This window comes from Dipteris shenzhenensis, chromosome 20 (genome assembly GCF_047967505.1).
Source record: "Dipteris shenzhenensis isolate YYH24624 ecotype China chromosome 20, Dip_SZ_1.0, whole genome shotgun sequence".
In the NCBI taxonomy this organism is placed as follows: Eukaryota; Viridiplantae; Streptophyta; class Polypodiopsida; order Gleicheniales; family Dipteridaceae; genus Dipteris; species Dipteris shenzhenensis.
This window is the reverse complement of record NC_141615.1, coordinates 3,140,554-3,168,276: the sequence shown is the minus strand read 5'-3', so window position 1 is coordinate 3,168,276 and position 27,723 is coordinate 3,140,554. Positions and strand designations below refer to the sequence as shown.

The window sequence follows — 27,723 nt, the reverse complement described above, 5'->3', positions numbered from 1 at the left end:
TGTAAAACTCAGCTTGTCTTGTTGGAACAAAAACAAAATGAGAGAGGGGGTAGAGTGAGTGGGGGAAATATGGGCAAGGACAACGAGATTCAGCGACAACACCACCACTACAAGGGCTGGCGAGGCCTTGCTTCTCGTCACCCTCGCTTCTCCTCCCAAAAGTCTGCTCCTTTGATCGCACCACGCTTGCCTTCCTTCGGCATATCTCCATCTCAATCCCAGAAGCCTCAAGGAAAAAGCTTGTTTTCGGATGTTTCTCACCTGGATTCCGGTGTCCAACTCTCCGGTTCACATAACGTAGGTGTCAATTGCTGGATGCGGTACTGCGTTGGCTTTACCCTGCTTGTCTAGGATTGCGAAATATCAAACTACCGAACGGGTCCAACAGAGCGTCGAGGCAGCTTATGGCTCGATTACGTTGGTAGCTATGATGAGCACAAAAATCTAAAGCCGCGATTTTCTTTCAGATAGGATTCAACACGGTGCTTGAGGCTTTCCTTCAAGGAAGCAAACTTCAACTTGCTGAGCTTCGCCTCAGGATTGTGAAATCGTTCGTCTCTCCTTCGAAAAAGGAGAACAGAAGACTCTGCCAAACAGCCAACCTTGCCTTGAGCGTTAACACCGACTTCCAACATAGGCGCCGCACGACTTTGGAGAGTACGATCGGGTGCATATATAAACTCTTCCTCATATCTTGTTGCGTATGATAGTGTACCATAAGTCTGCATTTGAGAGTCAAGATTCACACTTTTTGGATTTCCGTCATCGATTATAGTAGATTGATGCTAGAGTACTTAGTGTCTTGGATCATCGCGCTTTTCAGAACCAAGGAGGACGATCATACTCTATCCTGTGCTATCTCTTCGGATTTTGTGTCCCAGCTTGCACTGGGATTGGCAACTTCACACAGGTTCTTGTTTTGAAATTTGGTTGTGTACTTGAAAAACACCTTGGAAGTTTTGATTGCATTTGGATCACATTCGTGGTTGTAAGTTGCTGGGGGAAGGGCAGGCAGCGCCTTTTCAACGGCTGTTACTGGCAGAATGTCAACTTTACAAGCAAACTTAGAAGGGCGTGGGGACCAGGGATGATTGGTTTCTTCTATTTTAAGTGGCTTCCTAGCCTTCCTGTCATTTGTCAGAATTCTCATCTCTCCGCTTTGACAGATGGGGTAAAAGTTTGACTCTTTTCTCACGCTATAGCCGAGATGATTATGCAGGTGAACGCTTTATCCTCCAGGTAATTCGAAGACACTTTTCAAGAGCTCGGTGCCTCACCGCATTGTTCGTTTGTGCTGGAAACGTTTTAACCACTCTGATATCTGCGAGGACTGAATGACGTCTCTTCTTTGATTCTCCTCCATTGGGCAGGCAATTTATGAATTGAATGTTCGGAATAGAGTGTCCACACTTTATGCAGCAACTGTGGGACACCCTCCCCAAGCTGGTTTCAGTTGGATACATGGATTGTCTAGGGAAGGTCTCTCTCTCTCTCTCTCTCTTTCTCTCGTTATCATCTGCAAATTGCTTCAACACACAGGCACCCACACAGATGCATGTACATGGCACACATTTGACTGCTAAAGTAAGTCTGATAATGTCAATCCATCTTCTTTCGCACAAGACAATGGACCTTAGTTTACATGGCAAGATTTGATTATTAAAACAAAATTTTGGATAAGGCTAAGCATATTGTAGCTTGATCTGACAAGAAATAGTTCACAGATAGAAGCTGAATTCCACCAAAGTGTCAGGCCTGGACGGCAAGGAGATGCTGCAGTAGAGCATGAGTCATGAAGAGCAGTGGGGGGCTATGTTGGTGCAATTGCGCAAATGCTGGAGATAGAGACGGGTGGGTGCAGCTTGGGCTGCCAGAAATTACCAGTGGATCCTGATGGAAGTCACCACATGTCTTCCAGAGTCAGTTTGTATTACCAGTAGAAAATTGAACACATAAGCCCACAGTGGAAGGCATGCACCCTTGTGATGGGTGAGCATGCATCAAGATGTAAAAACTCACTACTATAAACTCTAGGAAACATTTCTTTCTTGTGCAATGTTGAAGCAGCTACAGTGCATGTTTGTCCTCGGATCATTATTCATGTCCTAAAAATCCTCACTCAAACATCATGGATGTATCCTCTCATCAGCTGCACTAGTTGGAGTTTCAATTTGATTAATTCCTACAATCAAGAGTAGTTCTCATGTGAACCACCTTGGATCCATCTTCATGGGTAAGTTGTAGATTGTGTATAGACAAAAAGCCATCCCTTTGATGTCCTGAGAGTCTCCTAAGAACCATCTTGGATCATCTTCATGGGTAAACTCTAGATTGTCTATTGATAAAATGCCTTTACTCTGATGTCCTGACTGTTTGGATTACATAGATCACCTCCCCACCCGTGAGCCCCCAAATGAATACATAGTGGAGGTGTTCCGTCAGCATCTTTTGGGACAGAGAGATGCCACGTGGGCAGAGAGGAAGGCTGCCACGGGGGCAGATCTGACAGCAGTAGCAGGGCTGCCAGGGCCATGTTATAGGCTAGGCCCTGGCACTGGTCGGCAGAGGGAGCAGCAGGTGCAGGCCTGGGTATCAGCAAAACCGGTCACAGACTGTAGAAAGCAGTTGGGGAAGTGCAGGGGCAGGTCGTGCCAATAGACAGCTGCCATGTGGCAGTTTGTCGGCAGCCTGGGGCAGGAATAGTCAGCAAGCAGGGGGAAGGACCTGACTGTTTGGTTGGGCCAGTTTGCAGACTGACCGGCCAGTATGCAGACTGGTCTGGCTATTGTGGGGGCATTCAGCCCCTATATAAAGGCCTTAGCCTTGGGCTCTCAGAACAATTCTACAATTGGTTGCAGTTCTAGCGGAAAGAAGTCCAGCAATCGAGGTCAGTCTGTGCCTTATTTATGTGCTGCAGCCAGAGCAGCAGGAAGGTCAGAAGGAATGTGTACAGTGCCTCACAGTTTGGCTGTCCAAGGGTGCAGCAAGGAGGTCTTTTTGAAGCTCATCTACTCAGTCCACCGAAACTCTTGGCAAGCATGGAGGCTGACAGTTTTGAAGGTGCCAGGAGGAGTAGTAGAACAATTTTGCGGTGCCATGGGTCAACATCTAGGTGGCACACTTTGCACACCTTTGTACAAGGTTTTGTCCATCTTTGGAGAAATACATATTTACTGTTTCTACTCTCATATGAATGGCTCATTAATTCTCTGCATCTATCTATTTCACTTGTGTGCACAATAAAGGAGTGAGATTTAAGCTAGCACTGTGTGGTTTCTGGGCTACATTTACACGATCTTCCGCTGTGGGATTGTTGGTTCCAGGAAGCAACCCCCCTCTGTTTCTTACATAGTATTAGAGCAATGAGGAAGACTCATAAGTGCGTAAAGCTTGAAGGTGAGAACCTTTGGAAGGAAATTTCAGTTCAGGCTTGTGGAAATCAGCTCCTAAGTTTAAAGGACAGGTACCCTTGAGAGAAGCAGGGTGATCAAGATTCAGACAGATGTGTCTCAGTGAGGGATTGCTAGTTGTTGTTTTGAGTTGCATTTGTGTCAAGTCCTATTCTAGTTCAATGCAGCACATGCGCCAATTCCAAACTTTGGAGAAGCGGGCAAACTAGATGGGGATGACTACCTTGTTTGGAAGGTGAAGCAGTGGAGTGACCTTGTGGCAAGGAAGTTGTGGAAGGTAATGACAGGAGAAGATCCAAAGCCCCCTGACGACATCAAAGATGCGACCTGAAAGATAATAAAACTAGCCGATCTAAACCTGCTAGAAGAGTGGGAAGAGAAGGATGCCTTAGCGCTGTTATGATAATCGGGACGATAGCAAACAGAGTGATTCTGCACATTTAGTCGGTGGATACTTCATGGGGTATGTTGAAGGACTTGTATGAAATGAACAATACAGCAAGGATCTTCAACCTCCGGAATCAGCTATTCACCATGAGGATGGAGGAGGGTGACACCGTGTGGGACTACCTCACGAAAGTGAAGGTGCTGAGAGATCAACTCAGAGCAGTTGGTCATAAGGTGGACCCGGTTCAGTTGCTGATGCTCAAGCTTCAAGACCTTTGTAACCGGCATTATGACTTTGGAAAGGTCAAGGCCATGCAGCCAATTGTGAGGCTAGTGATGGTTCCGAAAGCCCAAGGCTAGGGCCTTTATAGGCACCGGCACTTGTTGGCAGAAGCAGCAACAGATGCAGGACTCGCCCAACAGTCGGCTCCCCAAAATAGCCTGACCAGGTCTGCAGACTGATGGACTGGCAGGGCCACTTTATAGGCACCGGCACTCGTTGGCAGAAGCAGCAACAGATGCAGGACTCGCCGAACAGTCAGGTCCTGCAGGTTCCACCAAATCCAGGGGCAAAAGTGTGACTAGTAACAAAAAATATATCCTACAGAATTTGAGAACACAAAAGCAAGAGTTCTCATTACAAGTCCAAAACAAAAGACATTTTTCTCACAAACCCAAGAGAAGAAAATGTTATTCAACATCACTAAATCACGACCAACGAAGAAGGAAACAAACTGAAAATCTTAAACAGTTTCTGACTCTCGCTCAGAGCTTTTATTCAACTGCTAGATACTCTCTCTTTTTTTTTTTTTCAAGAAAATTTTTCATTAAGTATGAATGAAAACCGTGAGAGCAAGCTCAAATGCGGGAGTACATCATGCAATGCATGAGGAAAAAACAGCTCAAAGTGAGCTAATAAAGAACCAAGGCGGAGGCTGAAAATGCCATCTCAACCTTGAAGGAAACTCAGAGAAGAAAGGAGATCATCTCCAAACTCTGAAAAAAGTAACTCTCCTGGCAGTGGCTGCTTTGGAGGATCCCTGCATGCTCGCCCAAATGGCCATGAGAGTGTGTACTGTGTTAGTCCAAATACTGGCCATAGTCTGGGAAGGGTGACCTCGATACCCTCCATCGCGTCTGTGCACCTGGCTCTCGATACTCTTTATTCAGAAGGCCCATTCATCGTCAATGCTTGGCCCTGCCATGCAATTCCCTGTGAATTCTTTAGCGCCAACCGTATGTACAGACTCTCTGTTCTTTGCGGCTTCTTTATTCGTCCTTTCTATGTCATCACTTTTTCTGAAGCAAAATTGCTCCTTGTGCCCTGGCTTGCTGCAATATCCACATATTAGCTTCTTAGGATCACTGTGTTTATTCTTCTTGTTAGGGACTTTGCATGCACAAACCCACCCATCATTCACAATCACACCCTGCATGTGGTTCTCATCTAACAGAGTTGTAGTCATCTTAGCCCAAGAGATCTCATCACTAACTCGGAGAATCTTCACAATATCAGCAAATGCTGGAGTCAAGCTAGAGAGAAGTATTGTCTTTGTGTCATTGTTTTCCACACGAACTCCTAGATCAGCAAGAAGTTGTAGAATTGCACGTGTATGATTAAGATGTTCTCCAAGAGTCATCTTTTCTCCCGTCTTCATACCAAGAACTGTGGCTTTAGTAGAACCTTAGAATTTTTGAGACATGAGCCAAACAATTATGTGTGTGTGTATGTTTCGAGTTCTCATGAACAGACTTTGCTCGATCAAGGTGGTGATGATATTTGTCTCCCAAAGCTCTACCAAGAATCCTTGGTTTCCCACGCTATCACCTTGTCAGAACAATCTTGAGCTGAACTACGGGTCGGTTTCTTGTCTGTGCCGAAAACCAGAGACCTAGGCCTTTTTCCATGAAGTAGAGCTGCAAGGAAAGCTGCCATGCCGGAAAATTGGCTCTTGTGAACACCACAAGCTTTGTAGCATTGGATCTGTCCTCCATGTTGTCAACGGTCGCTCTGGTACTGACTGTAAAACCTAGGCCTACTTCTACACACAACACACATGCAATCAACTGATCGAACTCTAATTGAATCTTTATTGTATGTAAAAGACTAGACTACAAAGAAAGCTGCAAAGAATTTTTCACTCACTAACAAGATGAGAGATATTGCTTAGGAGAGTTAGAACAAATGCAAGGCACTATTACCACGGCAGCGAGCCTTTATAACAGAGATAGAGGATGTGTTGCCAAGGTTGCAGTTGTCAATCACGAGCTAGAAGGAATCATGGCTATCAGCTTGAAGGCAGAGAGGTGATTCCGCCAACAAATTCGAGAGAGAGAGAAAGAAAGAGAGAGAGAGAGAGAGAGAGAGAGAGAGAGAGAGAGAGAAGCGTAAATCTCCCACCCATGCACAAGTTGATGACCATCAAATCTCCATGCACAATCTCCACGTGTCCAAGTCTAGACCTAACCCATGCTAAGATTTGTTGCACGCACTAAACCTCAAGAGCCCCCCTGACCACATCCACACTCTCCTTCGAATCCTCCACATACAAGGCTGTATCATCTGCGAACTCCGAGTTCAGAAGCTCCTCCTCCTATCTGATTGGTAGCCTTATCCCTTTGAGGCCAACCGTCTGCGACCTTAGGAAATAGCCCAACGCCTCCGCGACAAAGAGAAAGAGGAAGGGAGCGAGTGGGCAGCCTTGTCTCACGGAGCGGGAAGGCCTCCTTGGTGAACCCACCAATCAACATCTGACTGGAACTCCCTGCATACAAGGCGGAGACCCCTCTGATCCACCTGTTTGAGAAGCCTAATCTCTGCATCGTGCCCTCCAAGAAGGACCACTCTACCCTATTGTAGGCCTTCTCAAAATCTAGCAGCAGGATCGGCTGCGCCTCCTTTCTGGCCCAATCTAGCGCCTCCCAAAAGGTGAAGATGTTGTCGAGAATGCTACGCTCCTGGACAAAATCTCTCTGCGTGTGGTGGATGATGCTGACTAGATGGGGCTGTAGCTGCAAACTCAAGACCTTGGCTTAGATCTTGTATGCGGTGTCTAGCGGAGTGATCGGTCCTCCACTGTCGAATGTCCGAGCGGTCCCCTCCCTTTGGGATTAAACAATCTAGCCTCTGCTCAAGGACGGCGGTGAGAGTGCTCCTGAGTCAAAGATCTTCTGAAAGGCTAGCTGAAAAGGGGTGTGCACAAAGGGCCAAAAGCTCTTGAAGAAGATCGGGGACAGCCCATCCTCCCTTGGGCGCTTCTGAGTCGGAAGTGCCCTGAGAGCTTCCCAAAGTTTGTCATCTTTGAAGGGAGAATCCAACTGGTTGCTCACGCCCTGAAAGACCACAGTTGGGACATGCTCCCATACCGCCTCGCGGGCCTCCCGCACCTTGGGGGGACTCCTCCTCAGCCTGAAAAAGGTGTCGATAGAAATCCGAAGCCAACTCCATAAATGTCGGACTCGGTGATTCCTCATATCCAGATGACTGACGCGCTAGTAGAGGCGTGGGCCGTTCTAAAATATTTGTATGAGACATATAATACATCCCGAATCTTGACTCTTCAGCATCAACTCTACAACATGGATATGGATGAGGGAGATTCGGTTCATGACCATTGACGAAGGTCAAGGTGGTGAGGGATCAACTAGCATCGGTTGGTCAAAAGGTAGACTCAAGCCAGTTGACCTTGATGGTACTTGGGATGCTGCCATAGAGTTTCAAAAGCTTCGTTACGACTATGACATCCGGATAGAGGACCAAACATGTGACCTTAGAGGAGTTGGGTCCGTTATCGCTACAGGAAGAGGATCAGGAGAAGCTCTATAACAAAGACAACAATGACAAGGCGTTACTGGCAAAAAGACAAAGCCGGCAAAGAACATGGCAAGCCTAGCGGTGGCAAGCCCAAGAAGGATGATTCTGGAGATGAAGAGGACACTTCTAGTAAGAAGAGGAAGCAGAAGAAGAAGTGCTTCCATTGTGACGAGCTAGGCCATTTTGTGAAGGATTGCAAAAAGAATAAGGCGGTTCAAAAGAACAAGGAGTCCGACCTAGATTCAAATGGTGAAACAAAAGCTTCGACTAATGTGGTAGTCAAATAACGTTTCTTGGTGACATCTCCATGTGTTACTAACGTCAGATATGCAGAACTAGAAGTCGCAGTGAAGATGTTAGATATTGAGATGTTGGCCGACAGGGAGTCAGAGACCTTTGTGAAGGTGAAGGATAATGAGGAGTGCTTGGACTCTTCCAGGTGTGTGGCTGTTGATACTAACATGAGGGTGGATTCCATGGCGTGCCCTAGGGTTTCAAGTTCAAATGGATACTGTTATTCAGAAGGGGGCATTATAGGATTACACTGGTCATTGGTATGTGTCTCATGAGGTGCATGGTTTGCTTTTAGAGCAAGCACAGAGGCAGTACGACATTCTGGTATGTACTTGATGTCATTAATTTGAGTCTTTATGGCATGCTGTGGAGAGAATTTGCTTTTCACATGTCTTAGGAAATGCGAGATTGGAAGGAATGTGCCTTCTTCGAAGGTAGAAGGGAAAGTGAATGTGCTTCAAATCTCGGACGCAGATTGTTGGAAGGTGATTATGCACAAGGTGTACTGAAGCCAGAAGAAGACTTGCTTGAGAATTTAGCGAGAGTTCGTGGTCCAAGTTATCTGGAGATATTCTTGGGATTTCATTTCTCGAGAGTCGAGATGGTTCTTTTGTTGCGGACCTTGCCGGAGGAATGACATGTTGAAACAAACCCTGAGAGCATGGTTCCTAGAAGACTCCTGATTGCTCATTCATTATCATTATGAGGGGGACAATTCTAAGATGGATTGCTCAAGTTTGAGGGTGGGAATGTCACTGAAGGTGGTGGTGCCATCTAGTGCTACCTTGTAGTGCTACCTTGGATGGACCTGTGTACCAGGATGTTTTGTTTGTGTAGGACTCGACCTGGAGGAGCAGGAGCCATTGGTTGAAAAGCCAGGAATCGCAATCGACACCAGATTGTTCCAGAGGGTTTCATCATGGGAGTTGCTGGGGCAACTTCATCGACGAGTTGCTGAGATGTGTTGATTGGTGAGAGGGGGTGTTGGAAAGGTCACCTCCCCATCTATAAGCCCCCAAATGAGGAGAATATGGGGAGGGCAACGTAGGGTATCTGCCCAGAGAAAAAAAGAGAGTAGGGAAGTGGGTGCCACATGGACAGCAGCAAGGCTGCCATGTGGGCAGCACATCAAGATTGAAGAGACCCACTCAGAGCTTCAGAGGCTGCATCAAAGTAGATGATGTGCTGGAGAGATGGCGGGGCATCTAACCTTGGATCAGAAGGCGACTGTAGAACAGCAAAATGGTGCAGGAGTGGGACTGGAAAGCAAGCCCCGGTAGGGCCAGCAAAGGAGCCCTTAAATAAGGGCTGGTTGGGCTGAGCCAACCAGTCGGTTGGGCCCGCAAACCTGGTTGGCCCACAGACCAAGGTTTCGGCCTGCATAGGGGCTGGGCCCCTGTGTGGAATTGAGGGCACACCCTAGCTTTGAAGGCCCTAGGAGGGACGGTTATTGGCAGACAAGTTGGCCTGCAAGAGCGTTGCTTCATCCCCCTGCTGGGTCGGTTGATTTGGGGCAGGATTGCCCTATATAAAGGGAGGTCCTTGGTGTCATATCATCATCCAGCAGATCAGCAAGCAGAGGAGCAGCAAGAGCCTCATCTTTGCGCCTACATCCAGAAGGCAAAGAAGGGCCAGAGGTGCTGCAGACTGAGCTCACTTAGGGCTGAAGCAAGGTGCTGTCTACTAGGGCAGCAAGGTGCTGAGATCTTTGGATGGAGAGTCTACATGTGCGAAGTGGAGCACGCGGGCTCAGAGATCTAGAGGTACCAGCAGATAGTAGAACCTTTTCGTAAGATCAGAGGACCACATCATGGTGGGATTCTGGATCTATTTCTTGTATTGTGTCCATAGCTTTGGACGGAAATATATTCTTTTGGTGGATTCTATATCTGGCTTGGTTCACTGTCTATTTGCTAATATGCACAACACAATATATGAAGGACATTAAGTAAAGAAGTTTGTGATTCCACCCACACACAGTATGTGAGCTCCTGGGCTATTTCTATCAGTCTTCCACTGTGCGTACCCTCTATTGGTCGATTTCTAACACAGCTAGCTAGCTGAGGTTGGACTATCTGTAATGCATGCCGTCAATAGGAAAGAAGCCATTTAAAATTGTGTAAACCTTAAAAAAGCCTCTGCAGCAGCATACCATTTGTTTTAAGGTACTAATAATGGCTATTGACCTAGCTTGAAGCCCTTAGGAAGGCTTATGTCTTTATTTTGTCCAGTGAACATGGTTTCAACTCTTGAGTAGTGATGTGATTGCCAGAGGCAGCTTTACCAGCTCTTAGTAAAACTAGCGATGTTGGAACTGTGTGATGAGGGAGAGTAGTTTGGTGAAATGATTGCTTAGGAAACATAGTGTGAATAATAGTGTAACAATGTAAAGGTCCTGTTGACACCAGAAGGCACAGTAAAATTTCAGGAACTTTCTTTACCTGTAGCTTTGGTCATATTTCCTTGCTCCAATTGGGTGTATTTTGTTGTTTGTTAATCCATCCAAGTGTAATCATGTGAATCGAGGCATCTTTATGTGCAGGGGGCACCGCTGAGGCCCTCTCATTGAAAGCTCTAGGTAGTGGAGACGGCGCATTCTTTTTAAGCATTAAGGCTCAAGTTGGATCAGTCGACTGACATCCTTTGGAGTGAGTAAAAGGTGAGTTTTTCCAAATTAAAAAACTCCCTTGATATCGCATCATACTGTTTTATTATGTGTCTGATATGATCTAAGGAACACAAAATGGGTTAACTCATGTTTGTTTCCATGTAGCTGGAAGACTCACATGGTTTGAAGCACTTCTTATGTTCCCGATGATATATTCCACCAGTAATCAGGTGAAATCTTCTTAAAAGTTGTACTAAAAGAATCATGTTGCAGGAATACCTTGCATGAGGTTCCAGTGCAGATGATTTGATCTCTTGTGGCTTTTATATAGGAAAGGGTTTCATCTTTTCGTGTATAGCCAGATGGAAAATTTAGGATTTGAAAAATTTATTTTCTTTTCTAATGCTAACATCAAAGTTCTCACAATTAAGTATAGGTTCTTTACTAGATAAAGGAGTGAAGGGACTCGTGTACATTTGTTAAAAGGTAAGAGCAATATGCGAATGGCTCTGATTTTGATGTCTCCATGCAATAATCGAGTTGATGATTCAAATTAACTGGTAAGGTTGTTAAGCTTGCAAATAGTGTTTTGGTGATTTCAAGCCCTATGAAATTGATTGGGGCTTACAATCTCTATACTGTGATTCCTCTGAAGTGGTTGAGGAACTGCTAAGCGGGGCCAAATTATCTCGTTTCTAGTATTTGTGTCCTGCTGCTTTGCTAGTCTCAAACCTTGGCATGATAGCATGCCCAAAAGCTTTCTTCTTGATGCAATGCCTATTGCTCCAATCATGAAGTTTGGATTCCAATCTCTAAATCCTATGCATGGACAACATGATGTGATCATGACCAGGTTGAGCACCTTTGTCACACTGGTGCATACAAGGGGAAGGTAGGTTCGATAGGTTAGCAAAGGCTCTTGAATGTTTTCCACAATTTGTGATTTAGCACTTGTGTGTTAGTGTACACGCATATATGAATATGCATTATGTATAGACATGTATATGCATATGCATATTTAAACATAAACATAAATATAAACATTAATACATACAAATGTGCATATGTATGTATCCATCTCTCTCTCTCTCTCTCTCTCTCTACACACGCGCGTGCACGCACGCATGCACAGAGAGAGAGACAGAGGCAGAGATGCACATAGACACACACACACACACAGATCACCTAATTAATTTTTTAACGTCTTCCCCATTATAAACGAATTTTTAATTAATGCTTACCAACAAAGGTGGCTAACTTATGGTGGAACTTCAAATGATATGATCCTTTATATATGCGTATTCTCTTTAAAGGTATTCCCATTCCATTGCCCAAATGTGCATATTCGATTCCAACATCATAAATAACATATAATCTAGCTTTTTAGATTGATAGAAGCACTGGTATTGCCTAATAATAGCCCTTTAAAGAATATACTCTTCTTTTTATGGCCTTTTTAGCTATAGGTTAAAATAGATGGAAGTGCTTTTTTAGATTGGAAGGTGAAAAGACCTTCATTGTAACACTAAACGTTCCATTAGCAGATGATGAATTGATTTAACGATTTACATCTATCTCTTTCACTGTTTCTACTTCTATCCATAGCATTTTTTAATTACCTCACTTAGGCTTGAAGTGTTTTTTGCATACTAATGACAAGCTCCATTGATCTAGAGGCTCCCACTCTAGTCCGTGCAGTTTTCAGGTTGGTCTTGGGTTAGTCAATTGTGTTGTTCTCTTTCTACGTAGGTGTTATGGAAATACTTTTCTTAATAATCTTACGCTATTTTTTGACGCTGCTTTGTCAACTCTCATAGAATTATAGTTACACTAGAACTTAGCATGAAAATTGCGATGACCAACTTCATATTGGGGTTACATTCACTACATGAGAAACACTTTTCGTCTTGGTTGCTTTTGTCTTTCAATTGCGGTTTCCAAACAAACTTTGATAAGTTAGTTGCTTGCAATGTCCCATGAGTGTTGCAAGCTTGTTGTTCACTAACATCAAGCATATCATGCACAATCATGGGTCTTCACGGGTTGCATGTGCTCCTAGAATTCGTAATCTATTTAGATTGCCCACCTCTAGTAATACATCGTGGTTGCTTAGCTCTAGCACTTTTTGCTTTTCGTCTTGGTTGCTTTTGTCTTTCAATTGTGCATTCTAAACAAATTTTGATAAGTTAGTTGCTTGCAATGTCCCATGAGTGTTGCAGCATAAAGAGGTTGCTTGTTGTTCATTAACATTAAGCATATCGGTCTTCATGGGTTGCATGTGCTGCTAGAATTCGTGATCTATTTAGATTGCCACCTCTAGTAATACATCGTGGTTGCTTAACTCTAGCACTTTTTGCTCTTGGCAATGCTCTTGCTACTTGGGGTGCAAAGTTAACAAAATTATACATGACAGTATACTCATCGTTTTTTGTCTTGCAAAGTAGTTCTTATGTGTTGAACCCTCTAGCCTTGAGATGGTTGATCTGGACAATTAGAATTGTCACGACACTGCGCAACAGTTTTTGTCTATGCATCTCACCCTCGTCATTGTTGCATTTGCAAGTCTTTCAAGGTGTCCTTGATCTTGCCCTTATTGTTAATGCCCATTAAAAATACCACGCATTTTGTACTCATGTGGTAGATCGCAATTCCATGCAATTGGGGATAGCTAGGGGTATTGTGCGTTGGATTAGGGTGTCATTTCTCCATTCCACCATACCATGCTACTTGGCAAATAACTTTGCATCTCTACTATTGATACCCCAAATTTTTGTGTAGTGTCTCTTTTGCACTTCATTTGTTAGCACTCGCTCTCCTAGAGACAGTGCTTAAGGATTGAGTTGGCCCACGTTTTGTGATTATTTGTTCTTTTTTTAAATTCCCAAACTCCATTTTTTGAGGGAACTCCCGCTTTAGCAGAATTCATAAACTCTTGCCGTTATAGACAGCTCGAAGTGCTTTTTGATCTCGTCTTCATAGCTCTTTCCATAGCCAACCAGATACTCCCTCCCTCTCCATAGCTCTTGCCATAGCCACATCTTGCCAAAGCTCCACCTTGCAGCTTCGCCATTACCCCTCTTCCCCCTAGCTCCTCTGTCGTCCACGACAAGGTATTCTTCTTTTGGCGCTCGAAATTTGCTGTCTCACTTGCTTTGGATAGATTGTGCGTTTGCTTTGGATAGCATTATGCCTTTCCTGTATTCTTCATCCAATTTAAGCTTAGAATCTCCTTCGTTGGTTTTGTATTTGCCTTTCTCCATGAATTCGTCATCTTTGTGGCTCTTTACCTCTTATGTTCCGCCGCTCCTCTGAATTTTGCTGGGATTGTGGTACTGTTTACCAAATTGGGAACAAATACCGTGCTTCAGTAGCTCGGTGGTTGAGAAGTGTTTGCTGCTTTACGTAACTTGCTATTGTGGTGCAATTGAAGTAGGAAGAGCTTAGATTGTAGTTATGGCGACTTTCGACATTCAAACAGCTCTGCGCCTCTGTTGCCACACCTTCTCATCTGGTCATGACTAATAATGAGTGCGTCCAAATATTCAGGTTACATAGCCGCAGCAGCAACGTCCAAGGCTGAACAGCTGAATGAGTATGATGCGAAGCAGATAGCTGCAATATATAAAAGACGCCCCAAATCACTTCCACGCTTGGTCGTTGGGCTTCTCGCCGTTATTTGGACTCAATTTTAGGACGCTTTGAAGTCATGTTCAAGGTAATTCTTTCTTTTTTTGTCTGTTAGATGCAGTCTTTTTTGGTCTATAAGATGCCTCTGTGTGCGCGCACTCAGGAAATGGGGGGCGAGGACCGAGCCGCGAGAGCTGTAGCATCACAAATTAGCAACGGGCATCTGTAAGCAGTACTTCTTGTTTTCCAAGTCATCGAACTTGTGTAGTTTAAATCTTGTAATAACCCTCGCCTCGGTAACCTCTCGTTATTCTGCATTCTGTCGTTCCCAGTTTCGGTCCAATTGCCAGTCGCCCCAGTCATCGAAAATAGGTATTACACTTAGTGTCGTGGTCGTTTCGTGGGTTTGAGGTCGTTAAAGGCTTTAAAACAACAGTTTTCAACCTGCACAGGCTGGTTTTGGCTTCTTGTGCCCTTGTAGCTTTATCCCGCAAAATGCACACCATCGAACGAATCCAAGCATTATGGCCTTTTTCAAACACGTGAGGAGGACCAGGAAGTAGATCAAGGAGATTTGGGGCAAGTAGATCAAGTAGATCAAGGCGATGGGAGGGAAGTAGATCAACTGGATCAAGGAGGAAGAAGATCATGTAGATCAAGGAGACGAGGAAGTAGATCAAGTGAAATAAGGAAGAGGAGGAAGTAGATCAAATAGACCAAAAGGCAGGCAAAGGGAAGGAGACACGAAGGGTGGTAGGGGCCAAGGGCTAGGGGGAGCGCGATGGGAGGGGAGGGAGGTCTGTCTTGCCTTCCTCCCGTTCTTGTCTCTCGGCCTGCAAAAGCACAAAAGCTTTTAAGACTACAAGGGAAAGTGATTAAGGAGCATCACAAGAATGTGACAATTCCGACATACGATCGGTGAGATTGGTCTACGTTCCATCCTGGCAGCTATGCAAGCACCTTAGCTTGTTGGAAGGAAACTCCATTTCATCACGGAGTACAGAATGACCCGATCCTTGGTCAAAGCACGAGACATGATACTCGCCCACCAGCCGTCGAGGTTGTACACTTCCGCCTTGTCACCCATGAGCCAGGTGTGGTTGGAGGCGAGGGGAGGGAGAAGCGGAGGTTCCAGTTTCTTGGAGGGGTAAGCCATCGTCATACAAGGCATTTTTTATATGAATGATATCGACGAAGTACTAGACACCAGCAAAATCGTCTTTGCTGCTACAAACTTTGCTTGTCCATATTGGCGTGGCAAGCAGTGGAGAATCGCAATAAAGCTTTGCGAGAGAATGATGTGATCAACGATCCGGAAGCCCAATTTGAAATCATAACCGAGTTTCAACTAGCTGCTTCAAAACGCAAGCGGTCGATGACCCCATAGGTGACATAAGTGCCTTGCGAAGTAGAGGATAAGGAAGACGGGTTTGAGGTGGATAAAGAACTGAAGGACGATAGTGAAGAACAACTGTTTCATCTTTGCCTGATCCACTTGTACGACCAAAACATGTCAACATTTGTTTCAGCGGCGGGGAAGCGTTGAATTACCAGAAGATGCCTGGTGGATTATGATTTGTGAAACGAAGCATACATAGTGTTGCAATCTGAAAGCAAATGAACCTTAGGATTGTTTCTAACTCTTCTCCAGTTTGAGGAGACGTGCAAACACATCAACAAGATTTTACGATTGCCTCCGTCTCAGGAGAATATGAATAAAAGAGAAAAATATTTTAGGTTTAACTTCGGTCAAACACTTCGATCAGCAAGTGCAAGGACTACAAATGGTCAAGAACACAAGAAAGAGTTGGGGATTGGATTGGGATAGAGATGTAGAAAGAAAGAAAGAAAGAAAGAAAGAAAGAGAGAAATTTTATTAGAGTCTTGGTCTATGAGATTGAAAGAAAACCTGATACAAATCACAGTAAGGGTGGAGCTACTAAAACGAGCATCGTCACCCGTGCTGAATTCTAAGTCTCATCATACATAATCAAATACATCTGGGTATGACAATGAAAAGAAAAAAGACGAGTGGAACGTAATCCTTCGTATGTCATGTTGCCATGGTTGGTGCATAGCCTGTGATGAGGTGTTGGCGTCTGTTAAGGTGTCCCGTGCGGTCCCCTCGATGTCTCGTGTTTTGTTGCGATCGTCGAGTCGGGGTCTCTGTCACGTTTGCGGCTAGAGATTGGACGGTCAATGCCACTCGATGGGAAGAACTCTGTGACCTTGCGTTGAGAGGTGTCTGATGGTGTGGCCAAGCCCCGTCGCTTGAGTAAGTACTCTGTGTCGGATCGCCTTGTGAATGAAGGCCGCAAGGCATCTCTGATCTGAGTAGGCGAGGAATCTGGAAAGGAGCCCAGAGCTGTCTCTGAAGAGACAGTGGTAGCGACCTCGGACCTCGTAGTACACTAGGCACCTGAAAATAAATTGCTTCTCCGACTCAACCTCTTGACAATCGCACAATATGCATATGCGATGCTTCCTAGGGATCCCCTTTGCTCTGCCGCTCTCTATGCGGAGGCGGTGCGATGATACCCAAAATTGTCCGATGGAGATCCGTAGTGAGTGAGGCATATGAAGCTCAGTGTACCCTGGTGGTGTGATGAATCCCTCCTTCGAAATACGAAGACAGTAATCTTTGTAGAAACTCAGCTTCATTGGAAGCTCCCTCGGCTCCAACCAGGTCCTAAAGGTGTGTAGTTGCAGGAGATCCTCTCGAATGACCTGGTTGGCGTGTGGCCCGATCGGGATGGTGGGTGGGAGTACCGGAGGGGCATCTAAACTGTACTGAAAAGGAGGTATCCTATCGATGTGAAATCCTAGTCTCACAAACCATCTGTGAGTTCGTGCATACCAGTATCGCTCGTCTCCCTTTGCTGCCAACCTCATGGAGGAATCGAGAGCCAACCATGGCAACCTCTGTCTCCCTGATGTGCAGTCCCGATACTATCTAACCCAGTGTAGATATGTGATGGTCTAAAAGGCTGCATCTAGTTGGAGTGGAGAAGCACCAAACTCGGCCTGAATGATGTGATGTGGTACAGACGGTTTCCCCCGAATCATCCGTGAGAGCATGAGGATCTGCAGGCGCTCCACCCGTGTCCACTCTATCTCTAACATGTCAGGTCCCCAACAAGGACTGCCATACATACCAGCTGGTCGGGGACCAACGAGTCGAAGAGAAGAGCCTTGGTTCGAGGGTCTTGAAAGTGTGAGTGGAAGCACTCTCTCTCTAGTTGAGCCAGTGAGGCGTATCCCCTACTTAGTCTAGCCTGCATCGTTCGTCTCATCGTGAAGATCGGGCCTAAGAAGATGACCCCCAAGTAAGTGTATGAAGATACAATATCAACTGGTGACCCATCGAAAGTAAACTGCTTCCATTGCATGATTGTTCGAGAGGTGTTAAAGATCATGACCTTGGTCTTGCCAAGGTTGATCTCCAAATCATGGGATAAACAAAAAGCCTGCAGTGCATCCAGGTGTCGCTAGAGCCCCTCGAGTGTGGACGACAAGAGTGCCACGTCATCTGCATAAAGAAGAATCCCGACAAGTGAGCAACTGGTCCCTCCGGAAGCTCCCATGAAAGTCTCGAGCTCATTGATGTAGAGGCCAAATAGGGTTGGTGATAAGGGACAACCCTATTTGACCCCTATGGTACTCAAGATCTCACCTGTCCAACCTGCGCCTGTTCAAACTCGGCTTGAGATTCTCTCATAAAGTGCCATGACTGCCCAGATGATCTCTTGATCAAATCCCAGTGTTTGTAGGTGTTTGATGAGACGAGCTCGAGGTACTGTGTCAAAGGCTTTGCAAAAATCCACAAAGTAGCAATATACCCTCTCCTTTTGTGATCTGGCCTCCTCAATGACACTCCTGAGTGTAAGTATGTGATCCATAGTCCCATGGTCTCGCTTGAAACCGGCGTGATCCTCTGCTCTGAGCCCTCTCATCTCTGCGAATAGGCTGATCGGCGCATCCAATACTGTTGCATAGATCTTGGACATCACATGTCCAATCATGATAGTCCTGTAGTTACTCGGGTCCATGGGATCCCCTGCCTTGTGGATGGGTGTGATGGTGTTGAGTGCCCAAGTGCGGAGGAAGCCAAGGCAAACAGCATCATTGAATAGCTTTGCTAGGATCAAGACTAACTTGTTGATCCCATATGCGATAAACTCAATGCATAGTCCCTCGTGATCCTTAGCTCGGCCATTGTGCAGTTTTAATGTTGTGTCCTTGACTCCCCCTCTGATGAACAACGTGCAAGTGGTGGGAGGGGGGTGAATGAGATCTGGAGTAGGTTGGTGTGAGACATCATAAAGATGGCGTGCATATGTGTGCCAAGCTCTCATGGCGGTGAGGGGTGATGGAGACCTACGCTCAAGGAATCTTCGCCAAAAATCCTTAGAGTTGCTGCTGTATAAGGTGTTCAGCAGCTCCTCATTTCGACGAAGAAATGCTTGCTTCTTCTGACATACGAGATGTCGGTACTTGTGTACCGTGTGGTGTGTTCGGGAGGTGATATCTGGTTTCAAGTCGGAGTTGTCGGTGATAAGCCTTGCACTCTGCATCGTATTAGTTGTTGTAGGGTACAGAACCAAGAGGTGGTGGTCTAGTGGACTGTGTGGTGTGGGGAAAGATTTGAAGGGCAGCCTCGTGGAGTGTGCGACTAATCAGGACAGCACGCTCCTCTATGAGTGGTATGTGATCGATGTAGGTGAGTTTGTTTAGGTGTCCAGAGTAGACAGGGGAGAGGTTGTGATCAAAGTGTGTCGTGGTAGGTGTCGTGCTTCCTATGTGGTGTGTGTGGTGTGGCTAAGCGTGGGGTGGCGATAGTGAAGAATAGGTATGTGTGATCAGCTCCTGGAGGGAGTGGTGCTACGGTGAAGTCGGTGATACATGAGGTAAAGGCAGGGGATCCCATGGTGTAATCTACTACACTACTGTCCCCCCTCGTGTGGAAAGCAAGTAAAACCACCTGAGGAGGGCCATCGAGATTCCCATTTAGTGTCATTGAAAGGTTGGTTAGATAAACAAAACTAGTGAAAAGTTTTCTTGTTAGAACCCAAAGGCCTTGAAGTAAATGTTATGAATCGAATTTCTCGTTTGGACTTTGTAAAAATGATAGCGGAAGTGAGAGAGGGAGAGAGAGAGGAATGTACACGATATAGCTACGTATACACTAAGTGTATTGACATTGAACATGAAGATATACATGTGAATCCCTTAGGGTTACGGTTAGGGTTTGCCCCTATGCCCTATGTGGATAGTGCGATTTACACTTTCTTTAAGATCTCCTCTTAAATTGCATTGGGTAAGTAGAGGGTGCATGTATAAGACCTTTTTGTGGTTTCCGTTTGGTGCATATGCTAGCATCCAAAAGTGAAAGGAAATCAAAGTAGTATGTGAGTATGTGAGCACAGTGCTACGTAGCGGAAGCATGTACAATGAGTATAACTTACGATCTTGTACATAATGTGGATTTTTCTCTCTTAAGATGTGGGTCATCCTTTGCCTTTAGGAATAAAACCCAGAAGATAGGCCGAAAGGAAGAGAAAGGAAATATGCAGAAAGTCAGGTCTACGTGGATTGAAGACTGGTTGATTGAAAGATGACTGCGTGAACAAGTGTGTTTATGGCTGCGTGCTAAACATGTCATGAGTCACCGTGGACTGTGCAGCTACTTTGAAGAAGAGGCATCCAGATGTGAAGCTAATTGATGTAGCTATGGAGAAACAATCCGGTAGGTTGTGACATACGAGGTTGTCAACAACACAAAAGAACTGACAACAATGTGTGAGGTATATTGCTGTAGAAGTATAATCTTTGTCGAATGATGCGGGGTCGAAAAAGATCGCATAGTCGGTGTGGACAGAGTGATCTAAGGGTTGAAAATCTAGGGCCGAAGGTGCAGGTATGATACGCTGCTCTGCTAAAGAAGCCCATAAAACTGACAAGGTATGGAAACTTGTCAAACCTCTATGCTCAACTGTCATGAGGTGGAGGTCGTCTGATGTGTGCATAGCTAAACATCCATCGGCATGGGATGTAACAACTGTCATAGGCTCGTCGAGAAGGAGCTGACAGTATAAAGGCCTAGAAGCTTGAAATACAACTGAAAAATCATAAGATGTCCCTGAGCCATATGTGGTGCCGAATGCTGATGAAGGGACTAATCTATAATCTTGGATCCAACCACTGATTTGCATCGAGTATGGATTGTATACGACGGTCATGAGTGCATGATGAAACACTCAGTCTCCCCAGGTTGCGCTATGGCTGAACCTGATAATGTCTATTGCATTGAGGCAAGACCGCACCGATGCATAAGTATCCTCATACTGAGGAATGATTTGCTGATCAAAAGAGGTGGTGATCGTTGGATCCAAGGGTGCAACGCGGCGTGATTGAGCCGATGTTGGAATGTCTTGAAGACTGATGTGCTGATTTGTATTGCTGAAGGGAACAGAGCCCAAGGTATGCTTTGTGTTAGAGGTGAAAGCATCAGTGATGGTTACTGAAATGGAATCACCTGAAGAGCTGGATGCGCCGGGGCATATATCTCTGCATGCGGCAGAAGATGTGAGTGCCTCATACTGAGGACTTACCTGTTGAATAACTGCATGATCATAGGTGAACTCCTATTGAGTATTTGCATTTGTGGCAAAGGATGGAGTCGGATCCATGCATGAAGGTAATGGATGTGCATCACGAGAATCAGTCTGAGTCGATGTCGATGGGATTGCCTCGTACTGAGGATTTATCATCAAATATGTCTCGTGTTGAGGGCTTACTATTGAATGTGCTTCGTACTAAGGGCTTATTGAGGAGTGTGCCTCATGTTGAGGGCTTACTGAAAAATGTGCATGATAAAAAACAGACTGATCCATGCTAACATGTAAAGTATCGGTGTCTACATTTGATCTGTCAAGGCCAATGAGGCTCGAGTCGGCATCATATATTAGAACATACCCTGTGGCAATAAATGGTCGAAGAAGGTTCTCTTTCCACTCACGGATCTCGTCCGGAGTCATGACTGGTGTATCATCAACGGTGTGATGTGGATAACTCCATGATGGAGACGGTCTGGTGCTTTGTGCAAGAGACTTACTCGTGTACCAACGAGAGTGCCTACCCATGAGAACACTGTGTGAGAGCCGATACTAGGGGGCTTATGCTAAACTATCAGAACCAAGTCATGTGAGAATTGCTGTGTGCCTATAGTAGAATGATGACAACTGCGTGTCGGGTGTAGCCAAGAGGTTGTACAAGGCTAATGTATGTGTATGAAAACCAATGCAAAAAATAGTCAATAACTTTGACTGTATATGGGTGGCATGTGTGCGTGCACAGGTGCAACAATCCTGAATCTGAGAAGAAGATCAATGCCAAGTGTCACTCTGAGGTGATGAAGTGCCAAATGCCAAGAGAATTGAACTGGTGTCAGATGTGTACATCGATGATAGAACCGCATGGACTGATGTCAGTGGGAACTAATAGGGTAATGTGGCAATGGCTGACTTGGCTTTCTGGAGTTGGAACTCCTTTATGGCGGTACTAGTCTACAACTAGACTACACGTTGATGTGCAAAAATACAACAAGTGAATTTTATCTTAATTCAATTTAAGTGTTGGGTGTGCTGCAGAGGATCAAGAGGTGGTCCCAATGATGAGGCATCAATGATGGTGACCTGTGGAAATGTCAGATGGCAGATCTGAGGTGCTCAGCGCATAGAGCGCGAGTTGGTGAGCAATTTTGCTTTCTGGATCACCTCCAAATTCCACTTGGAACAAACGTTATGGGCATTTGAAATCTGCACCATACTTTGTCCCAAGAAGGGTAGAAAAAATGAGGTGGCACATGTGATGATGTAACAATGTGTGGCCACATGTAAATTACAAATGTGCCTATGAAGACGCAATTGTGCCTAGACGAAGATTGCCAAGTGTCATGCTGAGTTGGCATTGAAGTGGTAGTTGACTCATTGTTGAGGTGGCACTGAATTGCAGATGATGTGGCATGTGCCACGTGTCAAGATGACGTGGCACGTGGGGATGACGTGGAAGCTATGGCTAAGGTGCCACGTGGCACAACTTTGACCACTGTTCAAACCCAGGGTCACAGTGAGCTAACCGAGGCTGAACGTTACATGCCACGTGGAATTTTGCCAAACCTTAGGTCTAAGGTTGTGGCGTTTACCAAGTGCGTCCGTGGCGGTTACGGCGATGGCAGAGCTCGTGGCGATGGTTGATCATAGGTGCCCGTTGCATGCGCGCTGTGTAGAGCGACGCTAGAACCCGTGTAGAAGCAGTCAGTTGCTAGAGCGAGTCGGGCTGTGCTTAGTGCCTCTGCTTCTTCAGAGATCGTAGATGGAGGCGACGGGCGTTGAAGTCGTCTTGTGAATGGCGTTGTATACGCGACTCTTCGACTTCTGCAGCAGCGGCTAGCTTAGCCGCCCAAGCGGAGCCTTCGTTGGAGGAGATGACTATGGCGGTTGCACTATTGATGTCGAGAGAGTAGAGGAGTATCGGTGGAGCTTCCTGTGGATGTTGGCTGAGACTGCCAGTCTAAGTCGCCATGAGCTTTGCCTTGGGAGCCGCTTGCTTGGAGAAGGCGCTGAGACCTGTCGGGGCTGGGTCGCTGAAGCAGTGACTTGCTATGAAGTCGCTCAGTCATTCGTGAGGAGCTGCTCGTCGTGAAGCTTCGGCCGCGGGGCGTGCAAGGCGACGTAGAGTCGTAGAAAGTTGCTCGTTGCTATTTGTAGCTGCACTGTTTGGAGGCTTGCCTTGCGAAGGAGCCGTGAACGAGGTCGTTGGGTCTGCTGTGCCAGGAGCTCGATTGGAGAAGCAGGAGTCGCTTTAGAGCTGCGAGGCTCTGTGGGACAGAAGGAGGTCTTGATTAGCCAGGTTTGCGAGTAGTTGGGCTGCTAAAAGTGGGAGACACCTGTCGTCGGCGCCATGGTGGAAGCCCACCAGAAATAATGACTGGCTTGTCGTTTTGGCTTGAAGTTGTTGGCGTGTGTGTCGAATGCACGTTGAGGAGAGCTTTTGAGCTGCTTGGGTTGAAAGCCGTTGTAGGTAGACCGAGAACCTTCTTTCACAAAAGAGACGCTCTCTTTCATGCTGGATAACCAGCCTTGACTCTCAAACCTTTCAAACACTCACCTCACTTGAACTCAGAAATAACCTTACAAATCTCATAGAAATGAACATGAATTAGTCAAGAATGGACAACATCACTCAATAGAGGATATCTTGAGCTCCAAAAAGTGGAATCCTAAGCTTTCCGTCTCAAATCGAAGATGGCAATGAGCTCTAGAAGATGAGCTTGAGAAATGATGAAGGTGCCTCATGGAGAGGGCTTGTGCCTTGACGGAACAAGGGCTTGACACCTTGACGAAAGCAAGGGCTTGACTCTCTCTGATGGAAATCTCTCTCAATGGAAGATGCCTCATGCAACGAGGGCTTGACACTCATGAAGGGAGTGGAAGCACCATGGGCTCTGATACCATGATAGCGGAAGTGAGAGAGGGAGAGATAGAGGAGTGCACACGATATAGCTACCTGTACACTAAGTGTATTGACAATGAACATGAAGATATACATGTGAACCCCTTAGGGTTAGCGTTAGGGTTTGCCCCTATGCCCTATGTGGATAGTGCGATTTACACTATCTTTAACAAAAAACGCTTTCTGTTTGGAGCAAGGCATGCTTCTATGCATTCACTTTCATCTATGAGAACATTGTGGAATGTTTTCATTGTACTCTGCTTTTGTGCATCTCACCTGTTCTTTTTTATTAAATGTTTCATTAGTGAGTGTGCGCTGGTCCTATTTGCTTTGGAAAATTTCCAAAAGGGTTTGCTCAGATGGCACATGGGATTTGAGCGTTATCTTATATGTATGGTTGGTCAATGAATGCGCCCGTTCTCTTTCATTAAATATTTCATTAGAGAGAGAGCGCTAGTCCTATCTGCTTTGGGGTATTCTCAAAAGGGTTTGCTCAGATGGCACACGGGATTTAAACGGCGTTAATGTATATGTATGGTTGAGTGCACTTTTAAATACTCGTAAGTGGTGATGGTCTTGATTTTCTTCCAATCAATTTTTTGAAAATACTCCTATGCATAAAAAGTGTACATGTTTTCCATCTTCTTTGGGGTATCCTTGCAAAGGTTTGCTGAAATGGCACATGGAATTCATAGGCGTTGGTCAGTGAATGTTCTTTTTCTAGAATTTTTCTTTTATAAAAAAAAAGAATTATGGAATGTTTTTGTTGTAGTCTGCTTTTGTGTATCCCATCTGCTCTGGGGTATCCTTGTAAGGGTTTGCTCAAATGGCACATGGGATCACAAAAAGCTGGTCAATGAATGTGCCCATTCCCTTTCATTAAATATTTCATTATAGATAGCATTTTGGTACCATCTGCTTCAAGATATTTTTGAAAGGGTTTTCTTAGATAACGCATGGGATTTAAGTGTCACTGTATATGTACAGTTAAGTGCACTTTTGAATAGTCTTAAGTGATGACGATTTTGGAATGTATTTGTTTCCTAGTACTAATAACAGATCCTAAAGACGAATGTGTCTCATAGAATTCAAAAGCTGAGGACGAGTATGCTATTGAAGTCGTTGCCTCAAGAAAAACGAAAAAAAATTGCAATTGAAAAAGCCATTTGCTTGAAAAGCCAGTTCCCTTGGAAAGTTTGCAAAGCCAGCTCACATGTTTGCCTATTGAAAGGGCTTTATGCCAGGCAAACGGGCTTTATGCCTGCCTAACGGGCTTTATGCCTGCCAAACGGGCTTCATGCCTGCCTAACGGGCTTTATGCCTGTCGGTGAAAAGATTGTTGTTTACTGAGACTGTAAGGAAAAAGAAAGTCAAATAAAACAAAGAAAAAGGAAAGTTTGTTGGAGATAAGTGCACACTAAGTGTACTATTTCCCTAGTCTACATTTGTCTAAGTCTAGTCTAGTCTTTCTGTCTTGAGTGTGTGCCATGTGGCACCTCTACAATTATCCCATAAGCACTCTTACAAATTCAATGGGTCCAACTTTCATACTTGGCAAATCAAAATTAAGTGCCATCTTATGAAAGAAGGTCTTTGGGACATTGTTCACCGTGCTACTCCCGAAGATCCCGACATTGAGCAAGCTGTCACTGCCAAGAATGACAAAGCCTATGCTATCATCTTGCTCGGTCTTGGAGATGATTACATTCATCACATCTCCGACATACAGTCTGCTCCTTAAGCATGGATCACTTTGGATACCCTTTTTGGACCCCGATCTAAAAACTCTAAGATTGCACTTATGATCTCATTCTTTGATCTACATATGCAAGAAGGAGCTACTATAGCCTCTCATGTCAATTATCTTCGTAGTCTTATGGTTCAGCTTGCATCAGTAAAGTCTCCCATCTCCGAAGATATTGCTATTGCTGTGCTTCTCAAAAGCTTACCTGACACCTATGCTACTCTTGTCACTACCTTCAAGTATCACAATAATCCTTCTCTTGAAGGTATCATCAATGCTCTCCAAGAGGAAGAAAGAACTCAACAACGAAAGGTAACTGACACTGCATTTTTAGCAAAGAAAGGAAGTTCTAAGGTAATAAAGCCTTGCACCCATTGTGGCAAAACTAATCATATGGAGAAGGACTGTTTCAAGGCTCATCCATGCACCATTTGTGACTGTGATAATCACTGGGAGAGGGACTGCTACTCCAAACCCTCTACATCAGCCCCTGCATCTACCTCAGCCCATGCTGCTGCAACATCTCCATCAGCTGATCCTACTGTTCCTTCCTCATATGATGAGAAGTGGGCTTTCTGATTGGTTCTATTTCTTGTCTACCACTTTGACCACCGATGATGTAGGTCAAAGGGTTCTAGTGTCTTGGTCTTTCTGTTTGACTATAGTCAGTCTTCTGTCTATCTAGTCTTGTCTGTCTGTCTATTTGTCTATCAATCTGACTGTGTTTTGTTTTAGATCCATCTTGTCCCTACCCTTGTGGACCCATATGAGGATATCACTTGAGGAGGGGTGTCTCAGGATCTTTGTCTGTCATGTCTTTATCTTGTCTCTCAGTCTATCAGTCTTTATGTCTATCTTCTAGTCTTGTCTTTCTGTCTTACTCCTAGTGTCCACTTAAGGAGGGTGTTGGAGATAAGTGCACACTAAGTGTACTATTTCCCTAGTCTACATTTGTCTAAGTCTAGTCTAGTCTTTGTGTCTTGAGTGTGTGCCATGTGGCACCTCTACAATTATCCCATAAGCACTCTTGCTTTATGTCTTGTACTTTGGCCCATATATTCATGGGTCACATCATTGCAATCTATCTATCTAGCTTGTGTCTTGTCTACACTCTTCTCAAGGTACTTCTTGTCTTTCAATCTTGTTATTATTTCACTTCTAGTTTTCTAGTTTCTAGTTCTTGCTTCCATATTCCAACAAAGTTGCCATCAACACTTCGCATATAATTACTAGTCCAGGAGATATAATTTATAGTATACTTTGCATGTCTAGGAGATATCATTTATAAAACCTTCATTGTTTTAGTTATTTTCTATTCTCTTTACTAAGCTATGCATGGCTTCTAGATGGACATCAAAATGATTCATTTAAAACTATAAAGTAGCCCTGTTGTTGACAGATTTTTTATCTTTTTAGAAAAAAAAGGCGAGCTTGGCATTCAAAACAGCAACAATAGACCCACAAATAGAATGTCATGCATTATGGTTACACACCAAGCAATTGTTTATTTGATGTAGTCACATACCTGTTGAAAAACAGGATGCATTTTAACTCCATGTTATTCACGTATGAAGCTCAAATCCAAATATGTGTTGAAACAGGTTATTGTGTGCTAATCATTGTGGTGCAGATTCGAAATAAAATTTTGGATGTTATAGTCCGTAGTTGTTTAGAGGCCATGACGAATACCTTACACGAATAAGTGTTCCAATATCATGCAGTGGTCTTTGGGGAGATAGATTTGTTATTGCATGGCTTTCTAAGTTCCTTCAAAGACCAACTCAAGTGTGGTCATCTGCAATTGGAAACATATGTATGCAGTGTAGCAATGAAAACGTATCGATCCCATTATGGATCTTGTATGATGGCAGTTCTACACACCCTTACTGCTGTGAGCCAAATGTTGAAACGACAACTTAATTTGATGATGAAGTTGTAATTCTCTTAGCAACTACAGGCCCAGATCTTGCACCTTGTATTGAAAACTAGCACTTAATTGACGCTGTCCTACGTTATCAACACAGTCTTGGTGATTGTTTATTCGATACAATAAAGTACTTAGTCGATACTATTGGGCTCTAATATTATCGATGTTGCTTCAGCTTGAATTCTTATAACATTTCTCTCTTTCAATGCATGTTCTTTATGCAAATAAGTTTTGAAATCAACAGTAGAGATGCCACATGGGATGCAAGATCAAAGGATAATATTTCATATGGTTGTAGTCCATGACACAATATTATTTAGGTTGCAACCAAGGATGAGTTATAAGATCTTGTGGAGCGTAGTCTTATTCACGTATTCATTGGGCAAATCTTTGCACATC

At 44.7% G+C, this 27,723-nt stretch overlaps 1 protein-coding gene and 1 long non-coding RNA gene across 3 annotated transcripts; both read left to right on the top strand.

The window, feature by feature from the left end:
* On the top strand, positions 1-27,453 carry LOC147889134 (uncharacterized). 2 transcript variants are annotated; one of them, XR_015542897.1, is made up of 8 exons: positions 1-297; positions 468-667; positions 824-910; positions 1,167-1,239; positions 1,371-1,479; positions 10,448-10,564; positions 10,679-10,743; positions 27,119-27,453. XR_015542897.1 is itself a non-coding variant. In XM_087391562.1 (7 exons), the coding sequence occupies exons 1-6, from the start codon at positions 70-72 to the stop codon at positions 10,540-10,542; spliced, it is 792 nt and encodes a 263-aa protein (XP_087247688.1). In that variant the 5' UTR covers positions 1-69; the 3' UTR covers positions 10,543-10,564; positions 10,679-10,998. The 2 variants fall into 2 exon arrangements, 1 of the variants encoding a protein (XP_087247688.1); XM_087391562.1 differs by lacking the exon at positions 27,119-27,453 and having other exon boundaries at positions 10,679-10,998.
* LOC147889135 (uncharacterized) lies at positions 13,512-14,602 on the top strand. The gene is made up of 3 exons (XR_015542832.1): positions 13,512-13,623; positions 14,060-14,228; positions 14,304-14,602. It is a non-coding gene; the product is annotated as an uncharacterized LOC147889135 (long non-coding RNA).
* Positions 27,454-27,723: the final 270 nt, after the last annotated feature.

Coding starts and splice junctions, on each gene's coding strand:
- LOC147889134 (XM_087391562.1), top strand. CDS start 70: ATGGGCAAGGACAACGAGATTCAGCGACAACACCACCACTACAAGGGC. Junction 298..467: donor AACTCTCCGGTTCACATAAC/GTAGGTGTCAAT, acceptor ATTTTCTTTCAG/ATAGGATTCAACACGGTGCT. Junction 911..1,166: donor GGATTGGCAACTTCACACAG/GTTCTTGTTTTG, acceptor CCGCTTTGACAG/ATGGGGTAAAAGTTTGACTC.